We start from the raw sequence: 15,300 nt of genomic DNA, 5'->3' as shown, positions 1-15,300 counted from the left end.
GTTAGCATGCTTCCTTCCACTGTTAATTATAAGGACCGCGTAACACACCAAACTTTTTTTTTTTTTTGACAAGCTGCTAGTGTTAGAGAAAAGATTGTAATTCGTTTAGCAATAAAAGTCAACAAGATTTTCGTGTTTGGGAAAAGAATAAAAAAAAAAATCATGCTTAAACACAAAAAGTCCAAAGATGTTAGGTGTTTGTCAAAACAAACTAAGAGACAAATCTGTGTTCCATACAGAAATAGATTTATAGAAAATCTTAAGGAAAACAATATATTACCTAGTTCTGTCTGGCATGATATCACCTGCTTATCATGGTGGCAAATCTTTGTAATAAAAATCAGTTAATAAGCAAACCACTACTTTATACGCTAACTTCAAGTTTTATATGCTAACTTCAATCTCAGAGCTGATTTAAGGAGTACCTTCATGTAGAACATGTTTTTCTTTTTTTTTTTTTGCATGTCTGTTAAGGCTGGTGTAATTAAGGGGTTAATTAGAATCTTAAATACTTAGTTTGCATGTTGCAAGATACATCTCACTCTATGAAAATATCTTTATGACATGGGAAAAAGTGGGGGGTTTTTCATTATAATTGCCTGTCTTGTATATTGGCAGCACAAGAGTCAAAATGAGAGACTGTAAACATTTTTAAATAATCCGTTTCCAATTTTCTTTTATTATTTATAACTATTGAACTCTCTTGCTTTCTTGATGTGGATATTGCCGTAACATTCCTGAAGCTGTACTTACTGTGTCAGCTACCTCCACAATACGGCTATAAAGGTTGTATGGAGCTGCACAGAATAAAACCAAAATAAAAGCAGTAGAATACAATTGTGTGGCTTTTTGCCCACCAAACCACCACCGACAGCCCCCACCGTTGCGTCAAAGGAGGGAGTAAAGTAGGGTCACGCGATTCCAAATTTCATTTTTTTTAAATGTTTCACGGCTCACATTGACTTTAACCTTTGTTCTTTGAGGGGCCTTGCATTTGGTTTCCCTTTCTGGTTATCAAGTTTTATGGGACACTTAATGCCCACAGCAACGCGACGCGCGTTTTCCACCGTACCTGCAGCCCCTTGTCCGGCCATGACTGCTGCCAGCCCTTCACTTCTCACCCACAGCAAGACTTATTCTGAGACTTTTTGAGGACCTCACACCTGTCACCGGGGTGAGTAAGTCTCCCACTGCACAGCCCAGAAGCCTCAGCCTGCCGACCCTCCGGGCCCCCACCTCAGTGGGAGAGGCGCGCCCCGGGCCTGCAGCCTCCAGCCTTCCAGGGCAGAGGGGACGGACCCCCGCGTTCTCCCCGCGCTGAGGCGCTGACCGCAGAGCAACCGAGCCCCACAGCGCCGGCCCCGCCGTGAGGGAGGGCGGTGGCGGGCCGCCCCCGCCCAAATGGCCGCCGCCTCCCTCTCCCCCCTCCGGAACTACAGCCCCCACAATCCTCCGCGGCGCCGGGGGACCCGTGACGTCACCCGCCGCCTCGGGGAGAGTCCCCGAGGGCTCCCGCTGGGGGAGGGTGGCGAGCGCATGCGCGCTGCCTCCTCGCGGCCGCAAAGGGGGCGGTGCCGGGGCTGGCGGAGACCATAGAGCGGCGCGGCGGTTGGCAGGGCAGAGCCGCCGTTTGGGGGCGGAGCGAGGCGGCCCGGGCCCGGCTCCGCTGTCAACAGCAGCCAACATGGCGGCGCGGAGGCCCCGCACCGCCTCAGGTCAGTGGGCTCCCCGTGGGCTCGGGCACGTCCGCAGCCACGCGTCCTGTCCCGTCCCGTCCCGTCCCCTGACGGGAAAGGGGAGGAGGAGGTGACATGGCGGCCGCCCTTCCTCTCGGGGGCGGGGGGGCAGCCCGGTGCCGGCGCCCGGGGGCGGGGGAGGGATGTCCCGGCCTCTGCTCCTCCCCACGCTGCCGGCCCCTTTCCCGGCTTCGCGGTGGCGTCCCGCCGTTCAACTGCCGAAACCCCTTTGAGGCGGGAGCGGTGTGGCGGGGGCGGGGAGGAAGCGGCGGGTCCTGAGGTGAAAGCCGCCTTAAAACCGAAGGGGCCGGCAAAGCCCGCGCAGGAGCGCGGGAACGGACAGCTCCGCCGTCGGCGGCGCCTCGCCGGAGGCCGCGGGACCCGACCGGCACATCCTCTAACGTAACAGATCTTCGAGCGCATCGGCATAGCCTTATGGCGTAAGGCCTTTTCGCACAGGCGCAGGTTTATGCGCGTGAAGAGTATGCCCGGTATTACCCCACGCGGAAGGGAGTATTTTTTTTTTTTATCAGTAGAAAATGCTCCAGCGCTGTTGTTTTCCACACAACGTGTTACGCTTGTGTGAGTTTTGATTTGAATAATGGTAGTTTAGGGGCAGAATTAACATAACTAACAGTCTGTGACAGTGTTTTTATGTTCTCCATTTAAAGGAGTTAAACAGTTTGCTCTTGATACATCAGAGTTGGAAAGAAAGAAGGAACGTTCGATAACAACTTTTTAGCCTTATGTGTCTTGCTATTTGTGTTTTAGTACTCAGGAACACTCAGGTGATAATAAAGGGAAATAATTTGTACACACGTGTATTTCTTGCATTCTCCAACTTTTTACCCATACTTGTAGTAAGAGTTAAAAAAAAGCTCCTGCAATTCTTAATAAAATGCTTATATCTACATTCTTACTTCATAATTCTAGGTAGTAACTTAATTTCTCTTCCTCTCTGGAATGTCCCAGCATCATTGCTGAACTTATATTTCACCTTAAATATATTTAACTGAAGCAGACTTTAATTCATGTATGTATGCCCATAGGACTATGATATGCTTTTAAAATAGTCTTCTTTAAAAAATTTAAAATCATCTCTTCCCTCTGATGTTTGAGTACACATGGTATTTAGGATCTCTAATTTGAAGTTGTAGGAGGCCTATGTTGAAAATGCTGCAGAATTGTACTGCAAACAATTGGAACTTAATTGAAGTTCCAGCTTCATATATTTCACCTGTTGTGGAAAAAAGAACAGAAGTGTCTGTTACTGGCTTATTAGCATATGCTAAGGTCTAGCTCTCTGAGGAAGGTGCTAGACCAGAAATCCTCAATCTTTCAAAGTCTATCCAGAAGAGGTGTGTGTGCTTTCTCTTAAGTTAGACGTATTTCACATTGCTTAAGATCATAAAAGCAATTGTAGTAGCTCAGATGAAAGCCCAGCATCTGTGTCTGAAAGCCATCAGCTGCAGGATAAGCTAAGAAAGGTTTAACAGCGTAAGCATGTACTGATACTTTCTCAGAAAGTTTTTAATCACTTTCAGCCCAGGACATCATTAGCCATGGTTGTTGTCTATGTGTCTGACAGCCCTTGGTGGATTTTCATATGCCCCCCCCGCCGCCTCAATTTGTTTTGTTGTTTATTTGGAGTCTGTATCACCTTTTGGTATCTACAGCATTATGCATTGAGCTGTTCCACGGGTTAAATGGGGCTTCTGGCAGGTGGGGGGTGAAGGAGAGGAGAGGAAGACTTCCTTTGTGTTGAACAAGCTACCTGCTAGTTTCATCTGATACCTCTTAGTTCCTGTACTTGAACAGGTAGGAGATTCCTGTTCACCTTTTATGTGCCAGTTATGGATTTTTATAGATTATACCTTACCTGTACTCTTCCCTTCCTTACCTTGAAGGTTATGGCATAAAATCTCAAAATCCTTTGTTCTGTGAGCTGCTGGACCATAGGTAGCCTGTATGCTGCAATTTAAACCATTGGATTAGGCAGTTCATACCAAAAATGGTTCTGTTAATGTTTGGGGTTTTTACATAGATTGTTAATTTACTGTGTAACTGAGAAAACCACTTTTTTCTTTTTTTTTTTTTTTTTTTTTTCTTTTTAAGAACATGAAAGTGACGATGATTCCTATGAAGTGTTGGATTTAACAGAATATGCACGTCGTCACCATTGGTGGAATCGTGTGTTTGGCCGGAATTCAGGACCGATTGTAGAAAAATATTCTGTAGCTACCCAGATTGTGATGGGCGGCGTGACTGGCTGGTGAGGGAGCATCACTTTTCATAACTGTCCTAGACCTTTTACTGTGTTAGAAGATCCCTTTCCAAGGCTATTTGAAGCAGATAAATTTATCTTCTGTAATGGGATTTCCTTTATCATTGAACAAGATTATTCATTTGTGAACAATTTGTTAACTTATTACTCTGACTCATTCTAAAGTGTTTTGTAGTATTGGTAAAACACCAGTTATCTAAGGGAACTCGTACCAGTTACTGTGAAAAGGATTTGGGGAAATGTCAGAGCTCAAAAAGTACAAGGAATAAATGGAAAATTACTGCACGTAACTTGAAAAGCTTATTTCCTTACTAGTATAGATTTAGAAACCTAGTTATGATATTATGGCTAAAACATATTTTATAGGTAGAAGAAATGAAGGGGAAAAAAAATGTGTGGCAGAATATACTTTTAATTAAGAGCCCCATTTCGTAGAGACTTTTCTCCCCTCTAAATTCAGCTGGAGCCATTTTGAAGAAATTAACAGTCTGCTCTCATGTTAACTGAAGAGAGATACCACAGCATAGTTATGCTAAAATAATTCATGGTGAAAGCTAGACAGTAAGATGAGAACTTAAACTGGAAAATGTGGCCACAGCCTTAGCAGCTATGTCAAGGTATTTGTTATTTGTCAAAGGTGTTTGAATGGTATTTGTTTATTCCAGTACTCTAAAAAAAGTTTAAGTTCAGTGAAAACCAACATTATTGTAGCACAGTAACTTTTAAAACAGAATTATGCAAGATTTGGAAGGTGAAATAGACTAAAAATGAATTTGTCATGTCCAGGCTCAGTACAGCTGTGAGGAGTGTAGGCTTAGCTTTCAGTCTGTTTTTTTATTTGCCTCTGTAGCCTTAAAATTATTTTTGAAAGTTAGATGTGTATACATAAACTCTGAAGCTTCTAGGGAATAATTCATCTGGCATCCATAAAAACTGGCTTATTGAAAGATCTGGAAACTGTATATTTCAGTATCTGTAGATGTATATACTTCTGTGTGTGTTTTCATGTATATAAATAGGAATCCACTATTCATATACAGGGGGAAAAAAATTCCCCTCTGTGTGTGGGCTGGTGGGGGGGGCTGGTGTCAGACACCAGCAGAGTTGCCCGGAGAGGTTATGGAACCATCAGCCTTGGAAGCATTCAACACTGAGTTAGGACCCTGAGCAACCTGATTTAGCTTGGAGGTTGGACTGGGCTTTGCAGCTGGCCCAGTTTTGGGAAGGTGGCTGGACTAGATGACCTCCAGAGGTCCCTTCCTGCCCAAACTATTCTATGATATCGACATCTGCGCTGTTCTCTATTTGATGTGGGAGCGCTTGGAGACTGCAAACAAGATAATTAATTTTCTGGTTGCTTTGATCCATTAAAAATAGACTAAGGCCATGTCCCAGTAGAGGGGCCCTGCTGATTTTAACTCTTGTGGTAGGGATCTAGCTTCTTTTTACCCGAGACATTTAAGTTACGGGTTGTGTAGTTAATATAAATGATGGTATAATATATTTACCTTCTATTTGGGAACAGTTATAATGGCACTTTTTATATTATTATATTGTGCTTCATTAACATGCTACATTTAATAGCAGCATACAGCTTTAGTGTATAGGCAAGGTCTGGAGATCTCAAGCTTACTTTAAAGGGGCCATCAGACAGCCATGAACGAGCAACCATTACTCATGTTGTCTTGTGTTAGACATTATTAATGAATTAAATATTGCTTGTATTAAATATTCTGATTTTAAAATCTAAAAATGTGAAATGATACATTTGCTTTGTTAAATGAAAAAAATAGTAATAGTTATAGTTGGGGAATTTTGGAGTGTGGCACTGTTCAGCAGACAACTTCATTGGACTGGGTTTTTTTTGTTTTGTTCTCCTAAGGTGTGCGGGATTTTTGTTCCAGAAAGTCGGAAAGCTTGCAGCAACTGCAGTAGGTGGTGGCTTTCTTCTGCTTCAAGTATGTAGCATTTCATGCTTTATAAGTTGGCAAATGTTATTTACTAAACAATAAGGAAAACACAGCTGTTGGGTAAAAATTAATTGGGAAGGCTTCTTACCTACTTCATCTTTTTAGTCATATCAGTCAAAACCTTACATTTCAGCTGGAACATTGTGTACAAAGGAGACATTTCTAAAAATCAGTGGTAAACCAGAATCTGCTCTATCCTGTAAGATAGTTTGTAATAAGCCAAAAGAAACCTCTGTGCAGAAACTGAGATGCTGTATGTGATTCAGTATTGCCAGATTAGAGGAACTGCCTGTGCACCTATGGTTAGGGAGATCAAGGAGTTTAAGCTGTGTTTATTTTAAATAGGTTTGAGAATTTTATCAGAAGAAGTAGGCTTCTTTGGCAGTTGCTTGGAAGACTTGCTCTGGTCCCATTATGAAGCCATGTTTTTCTCTCTTTCTCCCCATGCTGTATTTACTAGTTATATCTGTTGAACCTCTGAAGCTTTGCTGATTTCTGATAGCTTCATTGCATTCTTCTGTTCAATTGCCTTTCAAGTCCAGAATTTTTTAATTATGTTATCTGGCTTGACCATTTGCATTATTCATCAGATATTGTGGTTAGGGGAGGACATACTTCCAAAAAGCCTTTAAATTAGATGATGAAGCTTTAAGTGAAGGAGAATTTCATGTATCCTTCTGTAAGATGCCGAGTTATTCTTAATTTTTTTACTGGCATTTTTCATGTCTTAATACCTGTGAGCTTGTCATTTTTCCTCAAATCATTCTAGAGGAAATAGACTGGTGCCTACTTAGGTTCAATAATACACCATTTTTTGAGACAAGATGTTAAAGATTTTTATTTTTTTATTCTTTCCAACATCATCCTGGAGGATTTCTGAAAGGCATACCCCACTTTTAGTTATTCCTTTGATTGTAATGGCTGTTGCAGTCAACCATTGATAAGGCTTGGGTAGTGCCTCTGAGTGCTGCTGTGTAATGCATCAAAATATCATGGTTGTGTGAAGTAATCTTACTTCCTTCATGATTGTGTTCTATACTGTTTTGGGGTTTGTTTTTGGTTTTTTTAAACCCCATGCTAAACATATAACTGAACTGTAGCACTCTATGTAAGAATGTGTGTTCCTGGAATTATTTGGTTTAAGTTGTTTTCAACAAATATGAAGTGTATTTTATTTTGAATTACTCAAAAGCAAGCATCAACAACAATGTAAAAAGTCAAAGAGAAATAGTATTGATATGAAGCTTTATAATGTTAGCATTCGTTCCACTTCACCATTGTGTATTGATGACTCTTTAAATCTGGAAATCACTGGTTATTGGGCTTGTACCTGAACATAGGGATGAATTTTACAAGGGTGTTGAATCTGAAATGGTTTAGAATCATCTTGATGTAAATTTTTGGCAAAATGTGCTATGCCAGCAAATGAATCAATTTCATGGAGTACTCTGGACTTTTTAGCCCATGATGTGTATTTCTGGATCATGAGGGAAGAATTAAATCTTTATATATATATATATATATGCATGCAGTGGATCTTGAACTACTCATCACCCTTTTCATCTAGTTGACTTAAAGATCCAAATCTCTCTTCCCATGTTGTATGCCATTGGTCTTAATTCTTTAATGACAAGTCTTATCTAGATATGACTGAAGAGCCTACAGAACAGAGGCCTGGCATCCAGAGGTAGCCGGCCGAATGTTGCCTATAGGTGCCTTCATTCGTATTTCTGACTAGTGCAAGCTGAAAAGTTAAAACTAAGACCTACAGACAAAGAAGAATAGAAATTGCTTAAAACACATTACTTGGGCAGTATTTTTGCTTGTTGAGCTGTGAAGTTTCGGGAGTTTCCTGTACATAAAATAGATTTGCCATGTGTTTGAATGTCTGATTTCTTAGTTGATCTCATTTACAGTGTATCTGAAAAGGAATATTATCCAAGAGGAAGAATGAGTTGCATATTTTGACTGAGTTGTCTATATCTTTAATTAAGTAAGATCAGATTCTCTTGGAAGGGAATGAAGTAAATGCCTTGGTCTTTCATGTTAATGCAAAACGTTTTGCATTTTAAAGCTGAGTCATAAATTCTATAGTGTAACTACATTTTTGTAGTCTTTAATTTTTTCATTTAAAGATCACACATTGTGATTTTAATTTCCCTATGAATACATGTTCAGCGCTTCCTCTGAGTGGGCAGAGGAGCGTTTTAGCACGTGACTAGAAACTTCCTTTTTATCTGTAAGTTTTTCTGAAGTTGCAGATTTCATTTCAACTGCTGATTGCAATGTTGGCATTGTAATTACCTGCTAAAACAAGAACAACTACAGAAGGCAAGATTTTTGGCTAAAGCCCATTCAGTGAAACATTTCAGTCCTGAAATTAAAAAAATGCAATTTTTTTCTTCAGCGTGTGATGACTTCATCACAAGAAATCTAGTAGGAAACTGAAAGCAATATGTTTTTGGAGTGTCAGTTTGTATAAGAAGCAAAAAAGATTTTTCAGATTTTTTTAAGTGATCTAGAAGTTTTTCAGTCTTAATACAGATTAAATGAAAAATAGTCTGAGGAAGAGAATAAAAATGACATTAAGGAATTTGCATAGTTGTTCAAAATTAAGATCTGTTATCACATCTTTGTGCTGGATATTTCAACAGCTTAATTTGATCAATTAACTATCATTTTTTATTGAAATAGATGTACTTCTTCAAATATGCTGGTATAAAACCAATACCCATGCACTGTATTAAGGAAAATATGATTCATTTCTCATAACGAGTAAGGGATTTTCCCTGTATAACTTCTGGTTTATACAGCACAATTTAGTGAAATCCTGAAGAGTAGGGAAGTATGGACTCTCGTGATTCTGCTATAATGAATTAGTTAAAAACAATTGTTCTTAATAAGCACCTGTTCTCTGTGTGTTTTTAAACTCCTGTATCCTTAATAATGGTTTCATTGCTTTTTCCTCTGCAGTCGTTTTTGCATTGTTGACTTATTTGATCAGAAAATTGGTTTTTTGTTCATTTATTTGTGCTTTCACTAACATATTTTGCCTCATCCCATTAATATGCTATTGACGTATTCAATTCTTCATTAAATTATTTTGTAACTTAAGAAAAGTCCTTGAAAACAACACAAGAAGCAAAATGAACTCTAAGATCTCCTTGGCTATATATTCTACAGGGGTTTGTTGATGCATGCCATGATGATGTTGTAGCATCTCAGTGAAGTGGGGAGAGAAAAACATGCTTCTGGGGGTGGGGACTTAAAGAGTTGTATTCTGTTTTGCGTTGAAATATCCCACTTGACAGTTGACGTGTGCAGACTTTGAGGGAACATTCAGTGGAATAGCCAAAGCAAATGGTAGTTGGAAGTTAGCCTTTTAAAGAAATACCATATTTCTGGCAGGTTTTGACATGAAACGGAGAGGCATCGTTTCTCTGCCTTTGTAAATTGGAGTAGTTTCACTGGTTACAGTGGAGCTGTGCCAGTAGATGATGGCTGAAGATACAGTCTTTGCAGTTTAACTCTTACAAAAAATGTACCATTTCTCAGTTCTTCCTTGTCTTTGTATATTGAAGTTAGAGACTTGTCAGGTCTGTTCTGGAAACTAGTTGAGTGTGATGGGGGTTGCTACCTATCGAAATACCAGAAAATACCTGGCTTCTGTATGCTGCACAAGCAGCTGAGCACAGGGAGCTCACATGTACCTTCTGGGCTTGGTTGGGCTTTTTTAGTGTGAGAGATTCTGTCTTTGACGAAATAAAAACTCTTTTGTCCCATCTTGCCATATAAATGTTTGGCTCTGAAACATTTTTTGCTCATTACTCTTAATAATGTTTCACAATAACGAAGTACTTGCATGCCTCTCCAGTATCAGCCCCAAAAATGAGGTCTTCCCTTTTAGATTCTCTGTTTTCTATGATTAGCATAGAGAAAGATGCATGTATTTTTAGTATTTCTGCATTCATGTATTTTTGCAATTGCCTTTTTGGAAAAAATCCATTTTTTTTTTTCAACAGGTCTGGAAGATCTTGAACAAAAATAAATTTTGCTAATGTGATATATGAGAGAGAGATATTATTCCATTCTCATGTATACATATATAGATTTCTGTACATACAGAAATCTACACACACCCACCCCCCATACTTCTCTTCAAGAAAATATATTATGTCTAGAATATGTATATATGTATGACTCCTTAATATATATAAGTATGGAAGTGATAATGGAATATTATTATTTTAATTTGTTATTGTAGGGGCTGGCTTTAAAAATACTAGTGAACTTTAAGAATTTGCCTTTATGTAAATTTACTGTTGTGAGCGAATAGGTTCTTTATGAAGTATTAGGGTCTAAAAATTGAAGTCTGTCTCACCAGCGTTTGAGTTCAGTGGGATTATTTCTGTGCTTACGAAGTTATGTAATTAGTAGGATTGCAGCCAAAGTAGATATGACACAGGCTCTGACTATCACTGCAGTGAAGTACAGTTTTTTTTCTTCTCAGTTATAAATTTTATATTCAAAACATTGTCTTCTGTTGCTTATTTCCTAGATGTGTACAAACACTCAAAAGCAGAACTTAAGATCTCTGCTACTAAGTTCAGGGAGAAAAGTGGTATAATTTTTATCGTGTGAACTGGAGTTCTGATACAAATGTAAGTTGTAACTACTGGAGAGCTAATCAGAACTTAACTAAAAACTTCTGCTTCATCTTGGTACTGTATGGATAACTGAGCTAATTAAACTAGTCTTAATGACATGTTTCTTTTAAAGTCCATTGCTTATATTTTTTACAAGCAAGCAAATATATTAGCATTTTTTACATTGTGTTGGACTGGGTAGATCAGTCCATATTTAGTTTTCAGTTTTATGAGTTAGAAGGCACAAATTCAGTCCTTGGGCCTTTTTGAAATTCTTGTAGTAATGTTAAATTCATAAAATAAAAATTACCCCAATGCGCAACATTTCCGCCCCCCCCGGCATGTTGTTCAGTGACTAGATGTGCAACCAGTACAGGTTTAAAACTGGTTTCATGTTTTCATACTGTATAGACAGTCTTTAATTAGCTGTCCCTGCCTAACACTAGTGCCTGTGTAGATAAATGGTTTTACAATAGACAGGCAAGGTCAATGAATTTGTTATATTCTGAAGTATGAAGTAAAGGAGATTATAATATTTAATAAGTTCATTTTGCATTTTTCCAGTGAATTGTTTTTTTAAATCTTGTGCAAAGATGGAAACTGAAGTTTACTTTCTTACACAGGTGGTCTTTTAGAACCTTTGCTTTGAATTCACACAACATCTGTCTGATGTTTCATTTTAGTTTTTTTCAGGATCTTGAAATTCTAATTTGTGGTGAAGTATGTTGGTTAATTATTGTGGCTGTTGTAAAACAAGCTAGATGGTCTAATTCTAGTTATTTGGTAGAAAGAACTATGTGAAAGTCGAAAACTAGTGCCTGTAAGCAATGTGAAACGTTTCATGCCAAACCTAATAGATTGTATATTTAAATATCTGTTCCACACAAGTTCATTACCTGTGACTTTTATTTACCAATTGTACATTTGCATAGAACGCTGTTACATAAGTTACGTGAATTTGCCAAACATGACCTGAGAAATCTCACTTTATGAAAAGTTTTTTGTATAACAGTCATTTACCTGTAAAGTTAGTGGTCTGTATCTGTTTGTCTTGGCAGTTAAAATAAACAGTAATCCTTAGGTTTGATTTTTTTCCTCCCCCCCCCGACCCCCCAACTAATGAGTTGTTTGTTTTAACTATTCTCTAGAGCATGCAGCAATTGCCTCTTTTTTTTTTTTTTTTTTTTTAAGCTATGATTTTATAAACATTTAAATATGTGTTTCTTTTGTGAATTGTCTTAAGGAAATTGGTGGGACTGTCAGATGCTCTGTTACTTGACCAGCATTTTTTCCAGGATCAAATCTTAGTAAGAGAAATAAGGCAAAGGTTTGGCATGATGGTTAAAACATGCTAAAAATCTCATGGATGTTGTTTAAGCATTTTGGGAGTTTGAGTATAAATTGGTATTAACAGTCCCCCAAAAGAGCTATTTTGCAGATGCTACAGAACTTGTGCTGTACACAGGCCATGTTATTTTTCTTTTTACTGGCTTTGTTTTGTTGAAAGTATGAGAATTCTCTTGTATTGAATCCTTCTTTTGTTGGACAGTTTAAATTATGTAGGATAAAGTAATAGTTTTCAGTATTTCTAAGGATGATTCTGATTAGCCCCAGATATACCCTGTCACAAATCAGAATTCCACAATTCTGAAAGAAGCTGAAATTAAACAGTTTTTTCACTGTTGTCCTATGAACGTGCGTTTCTCTTTCCTTTTCTAATAAGTAAAGTTGCAGTAAATGCTGAAGGAGAAACGTTGTTATTTAAAGCTTTTATAACTAAAGAATAGAGAACTGGTAAAATTAACAAGACTCTACTGAACTTTGCCATTGCTTGTTCTAATTTGAACTGCTGTTACAGCGGAAAATATTGGTGTTTGAAGCAGAGTACCTGCTGTAATTGGAACAATGTCTTTTCCTGTATCTGTAATAGAAAAAAATAATGAACTCCCTCCCGCTTTGTAGGCACTAAGATACTGTATTTTGACTCATCAAATATTAATTACAACTGTACTAAATACCCTTTATTTTTCTAGATTGCTAGTCATAGTGGATATGTACAAGTTGACTGGAAGAGAGTTGAAAAAGATGTAAACAAAGCAAAAAAACAGTTAAAAAAGCGTGCAAATAAGGCAGCACCTGAAATCAATACTCTAATTGAAGAGGTAAGTCTAAGGTGATAAACTGCTTTCTACCAGCCAGTTTTTCTTACCTTCTGCTGCAGGTGATGATTAGTTGAAAATGCAGGTGCAAAACTGGAAGGCATCAGAAATGGTCTGGCTGTATATTTTATTAAAAGTTATCAGATTGTACTCTCTTTTATTCATTTAGCTTTCTATTTTGTTCACTCTTAAAGATGACACACAAATTTCAAAGTTAATGCATTTCTACAGCTGATGCAGCTGAGGGACTGCCATTGGCTTTGCCATTTAGTCTGTGCAGATTCTTGGCTAGTGAGAAGAGCCAGTAAGGTCACGACACGGTAAAACGTTGAGGGTGTTGTGGTTAAAACTGGTAGCTACAAAGACAAAAACCAAATCTTAGACTGCTGATAACAAAATTACTTGGTTGGAAAAGACTGACTTTTCTTTCTGGAGAAGAGCTATAACTACTTTCTAACTACAGTTGTGGTTTTTATCTCATTTTTATACAGTTAGAAGAATATCTGTCTTCAGAATCTGTCAGTTACATACTATGTTGAAAAGAGGTAGCCTGTGATACTGATCAGTGTCACTAGGGCTATTTCATTCTGTCATTTGAAGACTTTAATTTTTCATTTTTTTTAAAGTATGTTTAGCCTCGTTTTAGATATTTTCACATTTCATACAGGTGATCTAAGTTTCTTTCTCAATAACTGTTAATCCTGACTTGGAATATGCTGCAGACAATGTAGCAGCAGCCACACTAGCACTCTTTAATTAAGAGTTTTGACATCTCGTATTTAACCTGTATGGAGTTGCACACAGGTTGATAAAAATTACCTTAAATTTTAATGTGAATGTGAAGTGGAAGTTCAAGAGAGATGGTTTTCTAGCTTCCTCTCTACCTCAAATAGCTTAACCTGTCCTTCTTCATCACTCTGCAGAAATGGGTGGGACAGGATGGGGTTTTTTGGGGGTTTGGGTTTTTTTGTTTGTTTTCTTTCCTCTCAGATTATATTACTGTCTTCTAATTGTGTACTGGTAGCCAATCTGAAGCGTTTGAAGTGGAGGATTTATGAAATGGTACATGTTTGATATAACATGTTATACTGTGCTATTACTTCATGAAGTATTGTACAGAAATGTTGTCATACATAAGTGTTTTTTATAGGCTTAAGTTGTTAGGAAACCTGTTCATAATGCAGTGAAGTGTATTTCTTTTCCAATGATCTAGTCTTCCAAAAACGAGTTGTTTTGTTTGTTTTTTTTTTTTAATCTTTTCTCGTGTGATTAAAATTGAAGTCATGGTGGTGCGCATGCTTTTTTGCCAAGGGAGCTTGTAAAACATCTGTCTTGTTTTGATTAAAACAAGAGTGGCATTGGCATGAAATTGCTATGACAATTCTTCTGTATTTTGACTTCTAAAATGCTAACCATATTTTAAATATATTGTTAAAGACAGCTGAGAGTCAGTGCCAGGAGTTGCCACCTATCTTTATATGTTTTTAAACACGTAGCTTCCCCCTGTGCCCCCCTCCATAATTTTAGTTTTCTTGTTTCCAGGCAATCGTGATGAGTATTAAATGCTACTATCAATTAACTAACAATAACTCAGTTCTTTACGAATACTATTTTTCTTCTCAGTCAACAGAATTTATCAAACAGAACATCGTGGTGTCCAGTGGGTTTGTTGGAGGCTTTTTGTTAGGCCTGGCATCGTAAGGACCTGAATCGTCTCTTCCTGATGGCATTCATGTTGGCAAGGAACAGTTGTGGTGACACGCTGTCTTAAAGCAGTGTGGGTCACTGGGCCTTCCAGAGCAAGACGAGTGGACTAGCTAGACAACTTGGAAGCTTTTACATTTCAGGCTTGTGCCTCTTGAAGCTTGGCAGAACTAGGATTTGCTGAAAAACTGTGCAGTGTGCTCATTATAGCATTTCTGGGCAAAACTGGTTCATCTTCATCATGACTCTTTTTATCTATGACCTTTCAAGATCTAGCATTTTTTAAAATGTTATTCTTGGAATATAGATATGTAACCATACTGTAAGAAAGCAAGTTCCATTTCTATGTTTTCAGTTAAATATCGTTTATTTTAAAAGTATGTTTTTCTTCATGCTGTAGTAGACAGTATCAATGACTACATAATGTATATGATATTGTAGTTTCAGCCTCATGGCTGTCCATGTTCTTTAGAAGTCACTGCAATAATCTATCAATCTGTAATACCTTTTTACAGAGTATTAAATAACAAAGAATCATGAGCTTATTAAAGGTGAAAATTGACTTTGACTCTGGCCTTTATGTACATAGAAAATAATAAAGTCTCATGTTTATAGCCTGCAGGCATCTGGTACAAATATTTGCAGGGCTACTTGTGATATTTGTGTGCTAAGTAAATGTGTATATGTTATTTTTCCCAGATGCATAGACATGCGTAAACTCATTGATAAAACTGTAATACACAGATAATCGTTGCAAGTGCAGAATCCGCAGTGATCTGATGCTTAAATTGTTTTGCACTC

The 15,300-nt window shown here is 38.2% G+C and overlaps 1 protein-coding gene across 1 annotated transcript; it reads left to right on the top strand.

The window, feature by feature from the left end:
* Nucleotides 1-1,578: 1,578 nt before the first annotated feature.
* FUNDC1 (FUN14 domain containing 1) lies at nucleotides 1,579-15,067 on the top strand. Its single transcript, XM_052794588.1, has 5 exons — nucleotides 1,579-1,715; nucleotides 3,852-4,008; nucleotides 5,903-5,978; nucleotides 12,670-12,798; nucleotides 14,419-15,067. Exons 1-5 carry the CDS (start codon nucleotides 1,685-1,687, stop codon nucleotides 14,494-14,496), a joined length of 471 nt encoding a protein of 156 aa, XP_052650548.1. The 5' UTR covers nucleotides 1,579-1,684; the 3' UTR covers nucleotides 14,497-15,067.
* Nucleotides 15,068-15,300: the final 233 nt, after the last annotated feature.

Source organism: Harpia harpyja, chromosome 8, assembly GCF_026419915.1.
Source record: "Harpia harpyja isolate bHarHar1 chromosome 8, bHarHar1 primary haplotype, whole genome shotgun sequence".
Classification (NCBI taxonomy): domain Eukaryota; kingdom Metazoa; phylum Chordata; class Aves; order Accipitriformes; family Accipitridae; genus Harpia; species Harpia harpyja.
The sequence above is the reverse complement of the archived record's forward strand: the minus strand, read 5'-3'. Positions and strand labels throughout refer to the sequence as shown.

Bases quoted from the DNA above. Each gene is read 5' to 3' on its own strand.
- FUNDC1 (XM_052794588.1), top strand. From the start codon at position 1,685: ATGGCGGCGCGGAGGCCCCGCACCGCCTCAG. The intron at 4,009-5,902 runs GTGAGGGAGCAT...TGTTCTCCTAAG, and splicing joins ATGGGCGGCGTGACTGGCTG to GTGTGCGGGATTTTTGTTCC. The intron at 5,979-12,669 runs GTATGTAGCATT...TTATTTTTCTAG, and splicing joins GTGGCTTTCTTCTGCTTCAA to ATTGCTAGTCATAGTGGATA.